Consider the following 18,396-nt stretch of genomic DNA (forward strand, 5'->3'; position numbering starts at 1 on the left):
GGGGTCTTACCAGGAATAACAGAATTTATCTCAATCTGGGCAAGCCAGATTGAATTGTTTATTGTCTTAAGAGGCTCACATAAGTCTGCAACCAGTTTTCTGCTGCGTAAGAAGGAGAATGCACTCGGCTGTATAAATAAACTTGCTAGTGCGAGTTAGGAAGAATACCTGTGTATCCTTTCCTGTCACCCTCAAAATTCTCACAGCCTTGGCCCAAGGTGTCATGGACTTTGAAGAAACACGAACTCAGGACGAAAGGGAGAAATGTGCTAAGAGGAAGGCACATTTGGCAAATCCTCACCGTGACCAACTCCTGCCTGAAATCCTATGTCCCCACTGTGGAAGGACGTGGGTATCCAGAATTGGCCTCCACAGTGACTTACAGACACACCATTAAGATCATGTTCATAGAAGACAATCTTACTCGGCTATGAGTGATCGCCAAAGAAGAAGGAGACAAATAACCCGAACTGGTATGAGGGTGCTTTTTTTTTTAATTTCCATAATTTATTCTGCTAATGAAAGCCAAGGGGAGGAAGTCAAGGAATTCTACATGGTCTCCTGATCAGGGCTTCCTTTCTGACCACCTTCTGAGATTGCACAAAGAAATGCCTTTGTGTAGCCAGTTCCCATGAACATAAGAGCTAGACACTTGATTTTTTAAAAAAGAAGATACGCATAGTGATTACTTCCACATGGGGTACCAAACTCCATTTTGCATGGCACAGTGCATTTTGATATCTTGAGATAGAAAGCTCCCAAGAAGCCCACCCTGCACAGTGGTAGAAACAGAACAAACTACATCAACTGGCCATGTTTTCTTAATGAAACCTGCAACTCTGGCCCCGGGGGGAGTTGGGGGTGGGCTGCATTGCCCTATCCTTGTGTGGCCTATCCTGTACCTGAACTGTCACTGGTCAGCAGGTCAAGAAGAGGGAGGAACACAGGAAGACCACCAGACCATCTGGTTCAGGCACTCGCTCTTTGGGATTCCAGACAGGAGTCTCTCCCAGTCCTGCCTGGAAATGCCCTTGGGGTTGAACCTGGAACCTCCTGCGCTCAAAGCAGGCCTTCTGCCACTTAGCCATGGTCCTTCCTCAGGCTGTACTGAGGAGCCAGGCTCCTTCCTCCACCAACTGTCCCTTGAGCATAGCCATCCTATCAGGCTACATTAGCGAGATGAAGAAAAGGACTGCAGGACTACTCTACTGGCACCACCAAGAGACCAGCGACTTTGGGTTCCTTCTCTCCTTTGAACAGTTACTTCAATATGCCTATTCCAGTGAACAGGCAAACTCTGCTACTAACAGATATGCAACACTAAGATAGTGGTGAAGGTGGAACTAACCACAGTATAGGATACCATACCATGCATGGTATTCAACCAACCCCTTCTATCACTATAACTTCCCCCCTTTCGCTCCCTCATCAGTCGGTTCTGGGGGTTCCCCAAGCCCTCTGGAGCTGATCTGAGGAGGGGGCAGGGCAGACACAGAAAGAGGATTCCACTGTACAAGTGAAAATCCTTGTGCAAATGGCATGGGTTAGTCAGATACTACGCCATATCTATTAATGGTGTGGCTTTTAAAGGGTATAATATCTCAGTGTCTGGGGGCTAGAGTGAACATTGAAAGCCCTTAACACAACACACGAAACTGAAATGTGTTGTTTTGTTTTTGTTAACTGAGTATTTCTAAAGCTGAGTATCACTCATGCTATTGTGAAAATTCCAAGAGGAGTAACTGTGTGAGTTATAACAGTTTTGTGGTACCTTAACAACTAATATATTTTATTATGTACATGATTTCATGAAGTAGAAGCCACTCACTGGAAGCATGGATATGATCTGATGAAGCAGACTCTAGTCCATGAAAGCACATGCTGTGATTAAGGTGCTGCAAGCCTGTCGTCTTGCTTGTGTGGCTTTCCTGGGAGAGAAGACCTTCAGCAAAAGAGGTAGTAGGTGCCTTAATGTTTGGGCTCTGACAGATTTTAGGCCTTTGAAGAGTTTGCACCAACCTTGCAAAGTTTATTCAAGTTTATTCTCCTATCACTGATGATTTAGCCATAGAAAACTTAACAGCGGTGGCTACGGCAATTTGGAGAAGTAAGTGAGGACCGTGAAAGAATACGGAGAGGAAGAGCGAGAAAAGAAGGAAAAAAGCTGAGAGTCTGCATGCTGACACAGTTGTCTCTCTCAACACATGGGAATTTGGTTGTTAGCCAATAGAAGCTTTCCCTTGCCACCCATATTGACCTGTTTTAAGTCTGAAAGAGCTATTTTCACTAGTGACCTACAAGTTTCCATCCTGCTGCCTTAAGTGATTTTCAGGAGTATTTTCCTGGCCTGCTGCACTTAATGTTACACCTTCCTCCACTTGGCAAAGGCCTACATCTGGCAACTGACCCAGACTGACAGAAGCAAAGGAATTTCAAAAAGGAGCAAAAGGGAAGACTGACATAGGGCCAGAAGCACAGAAAATAGTTGCAACTTGCCTCTTCTTCCTGCTGCCTTCCAAATCTCCATCCAGGAAACCAAGTGGGAACAACTTCAGGACAGCACCACCATGAATAAACATACATGGAGTTTTCGTGTACAATCTTGGAACCCGAGTCACAAAAGCACCAAGGCTGCCCAGCTGGTTTATCAAGCAGGCTTAAAAATACCAGGCTTGTTCTTGGAAGACGCTTCCCAGAATGGTGGGATTAGGTAAAGCTCTTAGGGAAAGGACTGGCAAATGCAAAAATAATCCAGGGATAGAAGTGTTGAATCTCAAGCCCATCAGTCAGAGGAATTTGGCACTCTCCAGGTGCCCGGCTTTGATTCCATGTTGACCTCCCCGTCAGCGACTCCCGGCAAGACAAGGCGAGGTCTTTATCGGCCGATTCTCCTCAACGTGAGAAGAACACAACCATCCCTCCTCCCTCACTCCCAGGGAGGGGAGAGAGACAGACAGAAATGTATTTACATGCCTTTATTTCTGTCTTTCCAGTAGTGCAGAGAAACGTGTCTGCACCCTCTCACATCAGCAGCCAGAGAGAGAATAACTCCACCCATGTACTTCCAGTACAGGGTCATGTGACACTCTGAGCTAACATCCGGTGCTCAGTGCACATAATAGACTGTCCCTTGTTCCCACGGTACAGTCCCATAACATCAACATCCTGTTTGGCTTTCCAGCCATCTGGAGCACTCAGCAGCATTGCTCCTTTTTCGTAACAACCTCCCCCAAAAGAATCAATGCATGTTGCGGCAAGCAAAGCGTGATCCAGAGAAGAAAACAAACAGTTGTTATACACATAACACTCCCCTGTTGTTTCAGTTCCACCCTTGGAACTACCCGCCACTGGTTTCCCCAGTGTACCTCTCTGGTTGTCTGGCTTCCAAGGAATGAGTGCATCTGCATTACCTTGGCTAGCAACTCTCTGTTGTGTCTTTGTCTCTGACTTAGACACAGCTCCAACCTGTCCTCGGTTGTGTACAACAGCAACACATGCAACAGCTAAATTAGCATACTCTTCTGAGTACCTTTTGGGTGGTTCACCCTTTGTGACTCTCTCAGACCTGCGTATGAGGTGCTGATCCTCTCTGCTCACTGGTTCTGTCTCAGGACTCTTAGGAGAATCAGTTCCACTAGCAAACAGTGGTTCATCCTTCACCTGTGAAGGTCTATCCATTGTGTGAGATTTCCTCTCAATGACTGTGACAACAGAGCTCTCTGAGCTATCACTGTCACTCTCAGTACCACTGTACTCTGTGAAATCATCATCATCATCTGAATCGTCCTCAGTGGGAAATGTGTGTACTATCACTCTCTCCTGTTCAGGAGCACTCTCTAGAAATTTTGTGAGAATCACTTGACCAGATTCAGACAAAATTACTCTGTAGAGACCCTTTTCATATCCCACAAAAATGCCTCTGGCATTCTTTACTCCACCTGGAGCTTCTGTCCTCACATGAGACCCAAAAACCTTGAAATGGGCAACAGAAGGTTTTCTCTGGAACAGTTTCTCAAAAGGAGAACTTCCCAACTCTTTTGAAACCTTTCTCACTTTCGTATAACAATACGACATTAGAGACTCGGCCCAGTACTCATGTGGCAGATGTGAACATAGCAACTGCGCTTCCATCCCCTTCTGCAATTCTCTGTTCACCCGTACACAGACACCCCTGTTCCACGCTTCTGCTGAAACAGCAATCTTGTGTCTTATTCCCTTCTTCTGCAGGAACCTCTGGAAATCCTGTAAAAGAAAAATCTGCTTCTCGTCTGTGAATAGACAATCAATGTTAGCATCATGCATACTCTTAACTTTGTCACAAAACTCCTGAAACCTCTCCAAGGCTTCCTGTGGCTTTCTCAACACATAAATCCAGACATAGTTAGAGAAATGATCCACACACACAAGATAATATCTTGCATTGCCTCTAGATTCTTCTAGAGGACCAATCACATCAGCATACACCCGCTGAAACGCTCTGTCGACCCTGGCCACCTTCTTGGCGCTTGTTTTGGTCACACCTGCAAGAGAAATCATGTTAGACTCAGAATTACATTCCATGTAATCACTTTGGTCAAAAGTCAACAAATACAGTCCATCTTTCTGTCTGGCAGAAAGATATAACTCTCCATCTTTGAAGATCTCGCAGCTCTTATCATCATAGGACAGTTTCAGTCCTTTCTTTGCAATCTGCGAAACACTCAGCAGATTGAACTTCAATTCAGGAACCAAGTAAACATTGTGTATAGTCAGGTTCAGACTCTTAAGATACACAGTTCCAACCCCGGTCACTTCCAGCTTCTGACCGTTGGCTTGTTCCACAGCGAAGCTTTGCTTCTTAAATGTCGAAAAGAGTCCTCTGTGCGGGGACATATGAAAATTACAGCCCGTATCGATTGCAAAAGAGTGTCCAACATCTGGCGTGGTTCCTTTCGCCATCAGGGCCTTTGCAGGTTTCACCGAAGACTTGGTACGACCTATGCCTGCTGCCTCAGGCTTTGCTGAGCGGCCCTTCGCTCCTTTCGGCTGGCGTGGCTTCTTGCAGCTCCACTGAAGATGCCCAGTCTGTCCGCAATTGTAACATCGGGCAGCGTTCAAAGCTACAGCATCCTCTCCAGTAGCTACATCAGTGGGGGAATTAGAACTCCGTTCTTCCCTCCCCCTGTCCTTGGCATCCATTTTGAATCCAAGTCTCAGCTCTTCACCCTCGAGCTAGTAAAATCCCAAAAGCTCTTTTGAGCTGTTTACAGCCTCTCTCAGGCAGGCAATCTCCAAGCTGTCTCACAGTCAAAACAACTTTCGCTTTCCCGGCTCTGACTGAGCCAGCCCCAGGTGTCAGTAGTTTTCCACTGTCCTGACTGTCGTTGCTTAGCAACTGTGCATACTTCTCTTTCTTATCTCACCGCAAATATGCCTGGTATGCAAGCCTAGGCTCTCAGAGCTGTTTTTCCAAACGCAGCTCTCGTGAACCAGAGAATAAATCAATCTGCACTCACACTTTTAGCCCGATATTCAGCATACCTTTTTGGGGCTCCGTTGCTTGGAAAACACCCCCTCTTGGTGTCCAGCCGTTCAGCTTCTGGCTGCAATGCAGACGTTATCTTCTTTCCTTGGTGCAGAGGATGGCACACGATCCATCAACCTCTCACCTCTCATGCTGATTCCCATGGATCAGATAACCAGCAGCGTCTGCTACCATATGTTGAATCTCAAGCCCATCAGTCAGAGGAATTTGGCACTCTCCAGGTGCCCGACTTTGATTCCATGTTGACCTCCCCGTCAGCGACTCCCGGCAAGACAAGGCGAGGTCTTTATCGGCCGATTCTCCTCAATGTGAGAAGAACACAACCATCCCTCCTCCCTCACTCCCAGGGAGGGGAGAGAGACAGACAGAAATGTATTTACATGCCTTTATTTCTGTCTTTCCAGTAGTGCAGAGAAACGTGTCTGCACCCTCTCACATCAGCAGCCAGAGAGAGAATAACTCCACCCATGTACTTCCAGTACAGGGTCATGTGACACTCTGAGCTAACATCCGGTGCTCAGTGCACATAATAGACTGTCCCTTGTTCCCACGGTACAGTCCCATAACATCAACATCCTGTTTGGCTTTCCAGCCATCTGGAGCACTCAGCAGCATTGCTCCTTTTTCGTAACAATCTTGGAACCCGAGTCACAAAAGCACCAAGGCTGCCCAGCTGGTTTATCAAGCAGGCTTAAAAATACCAGGCTTGTTCTTGGAAGACGCTTCCCAGAATGGTGGGATTAGGTAAAGCTCTTAGGGAAAGGACTGGCAAATGCAAAAATAATCCAGGGATAGAAGCTCTCCAGACATCACAGCATGCTATTGTCACAGCCCAGAAAGTGTCTGTGTGTGGACAGGGGGTCGCCCTGTGTCATAATTGCACAACTTCCCATTCATTTTGGGTGCCTCAAGTTTCCACCCCCCACAGACACACCTGGAGACATTTTGAAGCCTGTGGGGTTTGCAGGCACTGCTTGTTTACCTGCCTTCCCTGAATGAGTGAGCAGGGACAGGAGCAAGAAGGAATAGCAGCTTCGTTTTGCCTCTCCCTCTCCCCAGGGCTGGCTATGGGGATTAGACCCAGAGGGCAAGCAAATGGGCAGCAGGAAGGAGGAGAGAGTCCACTCAAGGAAAAGCAAAACCAAACACACCTCACTGAGGGCATCTTCTCTGAACAGCTTCCCCAAATCTGGACTCATTGTGGAAAGTACCGGGCTGGAGGCTAGTGCCAGGTCCAGGTCTGGGCTGTCAGTGACCAAATGCAGAGAGAGAGAGGGGGGGGGAATGTTCTCCAACTCAGGGTCCCAGAAGACCATCCTTAGAGCTGGAGGCTTGAAGCAGAACTGCAATAAAGAGAAGATACTCCTCCATCAACTAGGCAAGGGCTGAAGTGATCCAAAAGATTCATATTACCTTCAGTCAGAGTGTTTGATGTTGCAACCTCTTAATTCATTGGCTCGCTGAGGTTCATGGTTCAAGCCTTGGCACCCGTGAAAGCTGGTGTGTCAACCCTGATATAGCTCAATTAATGGACCATGTAACTAGAAATAGGCAAACTGGACTCCACCCACCCTGGGATGGCAAGGATGTGGACAGCAGGCTGGCCAGTGATGGGGCAATGCCATCTCAAGGGGGAGACAGCACAGGGGATGGCCCCACTGGCATCTCCCCTTCTGGGATGCTAGTGGGGGGGCAAAGGCTGAACCCACATGGAAAGGACAGAAGGACCTTGAGCAAGAGTCAGGGAAGTTAAATTCTCCCAGGGTGAGAGGCAGGGAGAGGAAAGGAAAGGAAAGCTACCAGCAGAAAGCAGAGGCTCTGCCATCTTCTTAGGAGGCCAGGAATTTGCATTTGTCTTTGGCTTCTGTATTCTGGGACACCATGCTGCTGATTTTTCTTTCCCTTATATTTTATACTGTTGCTATATTGAGAATCTGTATTTTATTATATTAATTCTTAGTATTTTATTATGCTTATATAATTGTTTTAATTTATATGTTGCACAGGTATTTGGTGATATTTGTGTTGTAGGTTGTAAACTGCATTGTGGTCTTCTGCTGAAGGGTGGTATATAATAATAAGTACTACTACTACTACTACTACTACTACTACTACTACTACTATTGGACTGCAGTTGCATAGAAAGGCCTGTAGAAAACTCCCAACTACAGCCCATTGTCAAGAGCCAGGTGCCCTGCTAGAAGACAAGTTGGCAATGCTAACGATAAGGGACCCCGGGGCTCCAGGGCAAAGAGTTTTGGCACAATAATTATCAACAGCCTTCCATCAGAAAGACCCAGAGGCATGTCCTGGGCAGCCTGGATAACCCTGACAGCAATACCAGCCTCAGCATGCTGAACAGCATAAAAATGCTGAGCAAGAGCAAACATTGTGGGGGCCACACCCTCCTAGCCTGGGGCCATATGCTTCTGCAGAACATGCAGAAATCCTCATACTTAAAGATTCCCTTGGCAAGCCAACCTTCCCAGGAAAAAACATTGACAAGCCCAACAAAAACGAAGGATAATCCGGAGACAACAAGAGGCTCAGGAGACAACAGCATAATTTGATGGCAGGCAAAGGCATGATCAGATGAGCGATAGGGCTGTGGTGTAACAAAAGCATGCTCACCTCAAGCTGCAGCTGAAGAATGCAAGCCCAGCACCTTTGGCCCCTTCCCAGGCGCCCAGATGCTTTACTACAGGAATCAGAGATTATTTACACCTCCTCAACACGCCACTGGCAGGACTGAAAGGACACAGGCTCCTCCACTGGGCAGACTTAGAATCATAGAATCATAGAGTTGGAAGAGACCACAAGGGCCATCGAGTCCAACCCCCTGCCAAGCAGGAAACACCATCAGAGCACTCCTGGCATATGGTTGTCAAGCCTCTGCTTAAAGACCTCCAAAGAAGGAGACTCCACCACACTCCTTGGCAGCAAATTCCACTGTCGAACAGCGCTTACTGTCAGGAAGTTCTTCCTAATGTTTAGGTGGAATCTTCTTTCTTGTAGTTTGGATCCATTGCTCCGTGTCCGCTTCTCTGGAGCAGCAGAAAACAACCTTTCTCCCTCCTCTATGTGACATCCTTTTATATATTTGAACATGGCTATCATATCACCCCTTAACCTCCTCTTCTCCAGGCTAAACATGCCCAGCTCCCTTAGCCATTCCTCATAAGGCATCGTTTCCAGGCCTTTGACCATTTTGGTTGCCCTCCTCTGGACACGTTCCAGTTTGTCAGCGTCCTTCTTGAACTGTGGTGCCCAGAACTGGACACAGTACTCCAGGTGAGGTCTGACCAGAGCAGAATACAGTGGCACTATTACTTCCCTTGATCTAGATGCTATACTCCTATTGATGCAGCCCAGAATTGCATTGGCTTTTTTAGCTGCCGCGTCACACTGTTGGCTCATGTCAAGTTTGTGGTCAACCAAGACTCCTAGATCCTTTTCACATGTACTGCTCTCAAGCCAGGTGTCACCCATCTTGTATTTGTGCCTCTCATTTTTTTTGCCCAAGTGCAATACTTTACATTTCTCCCTGTTAAAATTCATCTTGTTTGTTTTGGCCCAGTTCTCTAATCTGTCAAGGTCATTTTGAAGTGTGATCCTGTCCTCTGGGGTGTTAGCCACCCCTCCCAGTTTGGTGTCATCTGCAAATTTGATCAGGATGCCCTTGAGTCCATCATCCAAGTCGTTGATAAAGATGTTGAATAAGACTGGGCCCAAGACAGAACCCTGTGGCACCCCACTAGTCACTCTTCTCCAGGATGAAGAGGAACCATTGATGAGCACCCTTTGGGTTCGGTCAGTCAGCCAGTTACAAATCCACTGAGTGGTAGCATAGTCAAGACCGCATTTTACCAGCTTCTTTACAAGAATATCATGGGGCACCTTGTCAAATGCCTTGCTGAAATCAAGGTAGGCTACATCCACTGCGTTCCCTTCATCTACCAGGCTTGTGATTCTGTCAAAAAACTTAAAAGAGGCAGCTCTGCTCAAGAAAGAAGTGCCTCTTAGCTAATGTACTGCCAAGAAAATGGCTCATACGCCAAGATAAGAATTCGTATGCCGGTGCCATCCAAAGAGTAGAAGGCTGCATTCACATGTGGGGCAAGGAAGCAGATGCAAAGCCACAGGCCTGGACAAACCATGTGGCTTATATCAGACTCTCAAGCAAAGGGTTAACATGTCATCTCCAAGATTACTGAAATCCAAACTTGGGGAATTATTTTCCAGAGAACAATCCTCTATTGACATTTGCGGGAAAGGGCTACAACAACCAGGAAATGACAGCTATGTTTACTATATAGCTCCCTTCAGCTGCAATTCAAGCTACAATCCATCCACTCATTCATCAAATTTCCTTCTGCAGAGTCACACCATTAAGACAAAAGCTGTGCATTTAATTTGGTTTGCAGTGGGAACTAGTTGAAGAGGGCCAGAAGGGTCATCATTAGCTGTTTTTTTCATAGCACTGCCTGTTTCTCTTGTTGGTAGCAGAATAATTGGCAAGGGGGCAGGGGAGAGGCAGCAGACTGGAGGTTTCTCCGCTTTGGCACTGCAGTCGGCCAGAGCATCTTTCACGCATAACTCTGTGAAGAGGTGGGCAGCTGCCCTGCCTTCAGGCAAGGGGGCAGTGGGAGACCCTGGGAAGAGGTACCTCCGATGCAGCGTCCATTACTACAAGCAATGCTTGTTCTAGTTTTAGAAAACAACTGGTGTGGTTTGCCCAACTTTTCCAAGACCCTTTCTTCTGCTCTTACTTTTACCAGTCATTGCTAGGCTGCATAACTCTGCCTACATTTAAATTTATTTCCTTAGTGCTGTGATAGCCTGCGCTTCCTCATATGTGCTCAAGAGGCTGTACATGGTTCTCATCCTCCCTCATTTCATAGACTCACAGAATTTTAGAGTTGGAAGGGACCCCAAGGGTCATCTAGTCCTACCCCCTGCAATGCAAACCTCTGCTTAAAAACCTCCAAGGAAGGAGAGTACCACCTCAGTTTCCTGTGCATCAATGAAACTATTATCCCCAGTACCAGGTGTTCTTCTCTCATCTGTAATGTTTTGCCCTCCCCCTCAGGATCTAGTTTAAAGCTCTCCTGATGAGATTCGTGAGACTCTTATCCAACACATTCTTGTCAACTGCTATGAGGCACAGCCCATTTCTTGCCAGAAGTCCTTCTTCAAGGAAGCAGAGACCAGGCTTTTTTTCAGGGGGAACTCACAGGAACTCAGTCCCAGCACCTCTCAGGTGGGCGCCATTGCCGTTCTAAGAGAACAAGGGAGGTGCTGATGGTGCGTTCCAGCACCTCTTTTGCTAGAAAAATAGCACTGGTGGAGACCATGATCCAAGAAGCCAAACCATCCCTTTGCAACACCACCTGCACAGCCAGTGGTTGCCCTCCAGTATTTTCCTCTCTTTCTGGGTCACGACCTTCAACAGGAAGGAGTGGTGAAAATGCCACCTGTGCCCCAAGGCTCTTCAGCTTCCTGCCCAGAGTCCCTTGTTATACGTTGAAGGCTGTGATGGCAGCATTATTTGTACCCACATGAATCAGAAGGAAGGAGTAGTGGTCAGTGGGCTTTATAATCTTCACAACAATCCTGTGAGGTAGAATAGGCTGAGAGAGGTCAACTGAGACCACCTCAGTAGGCTTCATGGCTAAGTTGAGATTTGAACCTGGGTCTTGCCAGCTCTAATCCTGCAATAATATTTTCAACTGTGGAATTATTTAGAGTCCCCAGGCAAATGTCTCACCTTTGGACTGGCATGGGCAATAGGATAAGAAATGAGAGGAGAAGGGAGGTAAGCAAGGCCCTCAAGCTCTGCCCGGAACAGGGACAGGCAGCCTGGAGGCTTTGCAGAAGTGGTTTGACTACAACTCCTAGCATCCCTGGCCACTGCCATGCTCAGTGTGCAGTACAGAGGTAACTCGGTTTTCGAACGTAATCTGTTCCGGAAGACCGTTCGAGTTCTGAAATGTTCAAAAACTGAAAACTCAATAGCCGACAGCTAGGCCTCAGGATCTTGCACTCAGTGGAAGCCGCATTTCCTGTTCAAAACCCAAAGCATTTACTTCCAGGTTTACGGCGTTCGAAAACTGAAATGTTAATCAACGGATATGTTCAAAAACCGAGGTACCACTGTATTTCCTTACTGACAATGGTTTCAAGTTAACCTGGAGGAGAAAGGATCATTGCTGCTAATGCCTGATACAATTCCCCAAGTTCATGCCAATCAAGCTGTCTGACCTATACTAACCCTTCCTACCCCCAATTCACAAACTGACAGGAGGCTAATGTCAGACAGCTGATATTCTGCACAGCTTTCAGCCTGGGGTCCTGAGAGGGAAATATCCTCTCTTTCACAGGGCTACTTCCCACAATTTTACTTGTGCAAAAACACAACTGGCATTTACTTGTGCAAAAGCACAGCCATGTGTACATCAACGCACAGAAAAACAGGCAGAAGTGGTCCAAGCCTGAGAGGGGGCAGAGAGGGAGCTGCAGGCATTTCACTTGTGCACAGATTGCCTCCTTCTGCCTTTCCTAAGGCAAACATTTTACCCTGCTCCTGATCCTTAGAGAAATCTGGATGCTGCCTCCCTGCTGCCAGGCCTCACTAGGAGCCTGCCAGGGCTGTTTCTTTGACAGGGTGTTGGTGTTGGCCTTGGGACCATCATGTGACGAGCCTTCCTCTACGGCAAAGCGTGAACTTGTTCAGTAGCTGCTCCAGGATGACCCTCTGGCACCAGATGGTATGTGGGATGCAAAGCAGGGGTTCCTCTGGGATCCGCGGTGGAATATCCCCGTTTGAAAGTGCGTCAGAGCAGAGTGGCTGAGTCAACAGTTTTTCCTCTTCATTACCTCCGACAGCATCCCCCCTCCCCTGCTGCTTGTCCCCCAGTCCCTCCACCTGCCCTCTGGCACCAGTGCATTCCCTGCCACATGAATGAGGCAGCTGTTTCTTTCTCTCCCAAGCTCTCCAGCTCTCGCCTGGGCACATGCAGAAGCCCATTCAGCAGTTTTTTCTGTGTCTGCTTGCGCCTGGACTTAGAAAGACCTACTGTGGTGCTATTCAGAAGCCAGACTAGGAGAGAACAGAACATCGGGGTTCCATGCATGCCTGGCAGCTTGGGCACGGACTCCCCTTCCTGTGGCCTCAAAGAAAAGAGACAAAGGGTGAATGAAAGTGGTTTTCTGACATCTGCAGTGTGCGAGAGAGAGACACAGAGAGGGGATGGGATTAACAATCTTGTCATATGGACAAGATTGAGGAGGAATTAAAGAACCTTTTAATGAGGGTGAAAGAGGAGAGCGCAAAATATGGTCTGAAGCTCAACATCCAAAAAACGAAGATCATGGCCACTGGGCCCATCACCTCCTGGCAAATAGAAGGGGAAGAAATGGAGGCAGTGAGAGACTTTACTTTTCTGGACTCAATGATCACTGCAGATGGTGACAGCAGCCACGAAATTAAAAGACACCTGCTCCTTGGGAGAAAGGCGATGGCAAACCTAGACAGCATCTTAAAAAGCAGAGACATCACCTTGCCAACAAAGGTCCGTATAGTTAAAGCCATGGTTTTCCCAGTAGTGATGTATGGAAGTGAGAGCTGGACGATCAAGAAAGCTGATCGCCGAATAATTGATGCTTTTGAATTATGGTGCTGGAGGAGACTCTTGAGAGTCCCATGGACTGCAAGAAGATCAAACGTATCCATTATTAAGGAAATCAGCCCTGAGTGCTCACTGGAAGGACAGATCGTGAAGTTGAGGCTCCAATACTTTGGCCACCTCATGAGAAGAGAAGACTCCCTGGAAAAGACCCTGATGTTGGGAAAGATGGAGGGCACAAGGAGAAGGGGATGACAGAGGATGAGGTGGTTGGATAGTGTTCTCGAAGCATGAGTTTGACCAAACTGCAGGAGGCAGTGGAAGACAGGAGTGCCTGGCGTGCTCTGGTCCATGGGGTCACGAAGAGTCGGACACGACTAAACGACTAAACAACAACAACATATGGACTTCCTTCTGAGTAATCCCATCATAGACAACACTACGCTGCAGCCTGTGTCACCCTCACGGCACCTCTTCCTCTCCTGTCAGCCTGCATCCTTCTTCCGCTTCTCCCAATTAACACTTTCCTCCCCGCTGGCCACCACTATCTCCAATCCTGGTCATTCTCCTTGTAAACCAGCAACCATGTGCAGAGTGTGCACATGGGGGGGGCACGGAGAGAGACACAATCTTGTCTGTGGTGCCATACCCTGCTCTGGGAGAAAATGGTAATTCACTAATCCTATGATTTAAAAAATAAAATAAAATAAAATAAAAGCTAGAGGCCATTCCTGATGTTTTAAAGCAGGAGTGGGAAACCTGTGGTCCTCCAGATGTTGTGTAGGACTACAACAACCATGGGCCATGCTATAAACTTTATAGGGCCAAAGGATCAATTCTTCATCAGAAGCATAAAATCCTCTTCTCAAATAATAGAAGGGGAGGGGTAGCCTTGCCACGAGTGAATCGTCATACTTCTGATGACAGGCACAGACAGGGCTGATGTGTTGTGTGCTTGATGGCTGTCACATCAGGAGAGACCAACCAGGCCTCCTCCCAATGCAACATTCACCTGCCAGACTGCCCGGCCCAGGGAAACACTACGCGCCCAGGGTGACAACCTGTCCCCTCAAGATGGGGAGGGGCTGAGTCCCATCCCAGCAGACATGGGGGGGGGGCTGTAGAGGCCTCAGCCCCATCGAGTTGGCAACCCTGCTTCTGATTGTCACCAAATACTAACGGATGAATGTATACCCCAGTTTTTGCAACAGAAGAAGGAATGCCTTTCAGAGAGCTAAACAACAATAGTGTACATATCCCCAACATATATATAATCTAAAATATGATGTCAGTTCCCAATTTTAACTGGAGTCAGAAAGAGGCCCACTTCTCAGTGAGGCAGCAAACCTTCCCTTTGCCTGCACCTCTGCTTTTGGCTGCAGGTAGGGTTTCACCTCAATACTATTTGCCCCCTGCACACAGAAAACAAGCTTGTCAAGGAGAAGGCTAGTCTAGAGTCTTTCTCCTTAATACCTGGGGTGGGATTTTTCTTGCAGGGGGTATGGAAATGCATTCAGTCACAGGAGCTTCCACCTGCAGTCTAAAGTGGTCTAGGCAAGACTCGCGGACAGAGGCTGGAGCTAGAGCTCTCTTCCTGTGGGTGGCTTTCAAAGAGGCAGGGCCCCCCACTCTTGGCCCCCTCACAGTTCAACCCAGGTTGCTTCCAGACAATCTGTTTACTGAACCGATTTGTTTGCACAAAGCAGGAGGTTAGACAATGCCAGGTCAAGCAAGTGTGACTTTCTGGTACATTTTCCTGTCGCTTTCCTCACCACAAAAAGTCAATTGGCTTTCAGACAAAAATGCCTTAGTCAAGGGCTTATTTTTTGTTTATTACCTGAACCAATCTCAAAAGCTTTCGTTGTCAAAAGAAACCGACAGAGCGAAATCTTGTGGGAGGACCACCTCACCCCATACCTTGACATGCTGCAATGCACACCAGCATGTTTCTTTTTTGCAAGTTACATGAACACAAGCTGAAACCTCATTGCAACCAGGCTCATACGCAACCCAAGGCAGCCGACTGTAGCTGCTTCTGGACACGTGGCTTCTAGCACTAATCGTCATTGTTCTTCCGCTGCAAGCTAGAAGCAGAATCACAACTGACCTTCCACACTACTGGGGACCCTGTACTTCTTTGGTATGAGTCTCCTGCTAGTCCCTCTTCACACCAGTGGACATCACACAGCTGCTGGTGGGGGGAGCAGGAAGATGCTGGTCACCTGAGCAGTTATTTGGGGGGGGGGGGAATTTCAGGAGGTGGTGACCAGGAAGGAGTCTCCTCATTTTTAAAAAAAATTAGCATTATATGTTACAGCACCATAACCCTCTTTCACTTAAGGAGTTTTAGTGATAATGTAGAGATTGATTTAAATAATAATAATGAGATTATAAAATGGTGTCCGCCCCAAAAGTTTATGGTGAATGTGTGTTGAGCTGTGAGAGGTTCACCTGCCAAATACATCACTGGCCATTTAAAAAAAACCTCCTTTAAAAAAAACAACAACAGCAGTAGCAGAGTTCTACTAGGGGCAGCTACACCTGTGGAGAATGTGGTACTCTTTCATCCATCTCAAAAGAGACAAACTTTCTATGGTAAGAAAAAGCAAGTAAGCAGCACTAGGAAAACCTGGGAAGATTACACACGGATCATGTGGAGCCCCTGCAAAATCTGAGTGGGCAAGACATGGCAAATCCACACTAGAGCTGGCAAATGGCTGTTCTTGGGGACATCAATTGGAGGGAAAAGTAGCCAGGGGGGCAGATAGGAGCAATCAGAACAATACGATATGGATGCAATGCTGCTGCAAAGTGCTAGCTTGAAGACAAAACATGATGGGAATGTTGGGACTGTCCGTGGGAAACAGAGGGACAGTCATTTCACAGTGCGAAGCACCGGAATTAGCTCAGAGTGTAATATGAGCTCTTCCGTTTGTTCCTGTCCAGGAAGTGCAGGAAGTGTTTGTTACTACACTGCTGGAGTTTGAAGAGAGCAGTCATGTTTTTTGTAATGCTGCAAAGACAGAAATAAAGGCATGTAAATACGTTTCTGTCTATCTCTTTCCCCTGCCAGGGGGCAGGAAAGAGGGGGTGTGTTCTTCTCACGTTTGAGAAGAATCGCCTATCGAGACCTTGCCTGTGCTTGCTGGGGAATGCAGCCAGGGAGGTCAACAGGGAATCAAGCCGGGTGCCTGGGATTGTTGCCAGTTTCTCCTGATATGGGCTTGAATTTCCAACACTTTAGGCCCCCAAACAGCTGGAGTCACTCCTGAGAATGGTTCAGATATGGATTTCCTACTCTTGATGAAAGGGGTTGACTTAGAAAAAGAAGAAGAAGAAGAAGAAGAAGAAGAAGAAGAAGAAGAAGAAGAAGAAGAAGAAGAAGAGCTTGGATTTGATATCCCGCTTTATCACTACCCTAAGGAGTCTCAAAGCGGCTCACAATCTCCTTTCCTTCCTCCCCCACAACAAACACTCTGTGAGGTGAGTGGGGCTGAGAGACTTCAGAGAAGTGTGACTAGCCCAAGGTCACCCAGCAGCTGCATGTGGAGGAGCGGAGACGCAAACCCGGTTCACCAGATTGCGAGTCCACCGCTCTTAACCACTACACCACACTGGGTCTTTAAAATCCCTCTCAGCCTCTTGGGCTCATTCTGAGGCTTGCGAATGAAACCAGGAAACCTTTCCCCCAGGGTGTGGCCTTCACCTGAAAGAAGAGCCAGGTGCGCCTGCGTGTCAATGCATATGGGCTGAATGAATGTAAGAAGTAATAGCATCTTGGACTCTCACTTGGAGAAGGTGTTCCTGGCATAGTGCATTATGCTGTCAAAATCGTACGTCTCTCCCAAAGACTCCACCTCTTCATACTCCATCTTCAAGAAGTTATACTCCTGCCCTGCGGAAACAGCAGGAGGTAGAAGCATGAGAAAAGCAGACTAGGCTAAGCTGGGCAAGGAGCAAATATCTGTCTCTCATGTACTAGCATCTCTCAGGTCTCCTGCTCACACAGAACTGCTATCCAGCGGTAGCGATTAGAGCAGCGCCTTGGCTTAGGTTGCTCAGTGATGCTGACTGAGCTATATGCTTCACTGTTTTTGACTCTGCACAAGTTCAGCAGTGAAATTTGAGGTACACATTTGCCAGCCTGTCCCAGGCTCTGCCATTTTGTAAGTTTGTCCAATGTGCTGGGCACAGTGCTCTCAGAAGGAGAATATGTAAGCACTGCATAGGTAGATACAGTGTGTGTGTGTGTGTGTGTGTGTGTGTGTGTGTGTGTGGACAATATGGGGCAAAAAAGCAGCAGAGAAGGAGAACACTGGTCAGATGACAAGGTGAGTCGTGAATGGATGAAGAAAGAACAGAGGGACTAAGGACAGAACTCCCATGTTCCACCAGACAAGCATCTTTTGCTGCACTGCTCATGCTCATGCTTGCTTTACATTACTTTGCTTTGTTGGGATGAAGACTAGAAGAACAGGGAGAAAATGGGCACTTTTACCTGGTTGGATGTTTTCACGGATAATGGACACGTGCTCATCTCTGTCTGGGCGTGTGTGCTCATGCCAAAAACCAATGACATGGCCCAGCTCATGCACCACAATGCCAAACTTGTCACAGTTTTTCCCAATGGAGATGGCCTGTGGTCCTCCTCCTCTGCGCCCCACATAGGAACAGCACCTGTGAGGAGAACAAGAGAGTGCCAAATTCACTTGCAAATAGGCCAAGAATGTCTCAGCAAGAAACACAAGTACAAACTTCTTTGCTTTTTCCACCGTGAGAAGGAGAAGGGTCTTTAGAAGGTAAAATCATTCTCCTCTCCTCATCCCTGTTCCCTTCCCAGGAGAAGGAAGAACTGGACCAAGGGAAAGACATGCTGCTGGGGACTGATCCATGCGACTTCAGATGTTGAGAAGTTCTGTCTCTGGCTTACCCACAAGGTCTAAAGGTAAACACAATGTAGCTGTCTTCATCATTCCGTTCCAAGAAGGTGACACAGGTGTGCTTCTCCCAGTGGCGCATGGCCTGCCGAAAGACGGCGCGTTGGCTGCCTACAGGAAACAGAGAGAGGCCCAAAGCTGACTAGAGAGGGAAGATGTCTATAGTCCTCACTCTGAGCTGTGTGAGCAATTGAACAATTGTCAAGATGAGCATGTGGAGTATATGAGACAGCATATTACAATTGCAATGGTGCTGTAGGAGGAAGTGCAGATCTTAACCAGAGGGGAGTGGAACTCAGGACTGCTCTCT

At 47.5% G+C, this 18,396-nt stretch overlaps 1 protein-coding gene across 3 annotated transcripts in view; it reads right to left on the bottom strand.

Moving 5' to 3' along the window:
* BMP1 (bone morphogenetic protein 1) overlaps positions 1 to 18,396 on the bottom strand; it is a 153,292-nt gene that overhangs the window by 60,132 nt on the left and 74,764 nt on the right. For all 3 annotated transcript variants that reach the window (XR_014542081.1, XM_083588417.1, XM_083588418.1), the window contains exons 4-6: positions 18,080 to 18,197; positions 17,648 to 17,826; positions 16,939 to 17,044 (exon numbers count right to left, since the gene is read on the bottom strand). Coding sequence is in view for 2 of the 3 variants with exons in the window: in XM_083588417.1 (XP_083444543.1) it covers positions 16,939 to 17,044; positions 17,648 to 17,826; positions 18,080 to 18,197 (403 nt within the window). In the remaining variant the exon portion in view is untranslated. The remainder of the gene's footprint in view (positions 1 to 16,938; positions 17,045 to 17,647; positions 17,827 to 18,079; positions 18,198 to 18,396) is intronic.

The sequence above is a fragment of the Podarcis filfolensis genome (assembly GCF_964270895.1).
Source record: "Podarcis filfolensis genome assembly, chromosome: 15".
NCBI classification, from domain to species: Eukaryota; Metazoa; Chordata; class Lepidosauria; order Squamata; family Lacertidae; genus Podarcis; species Podarcis filfolensis.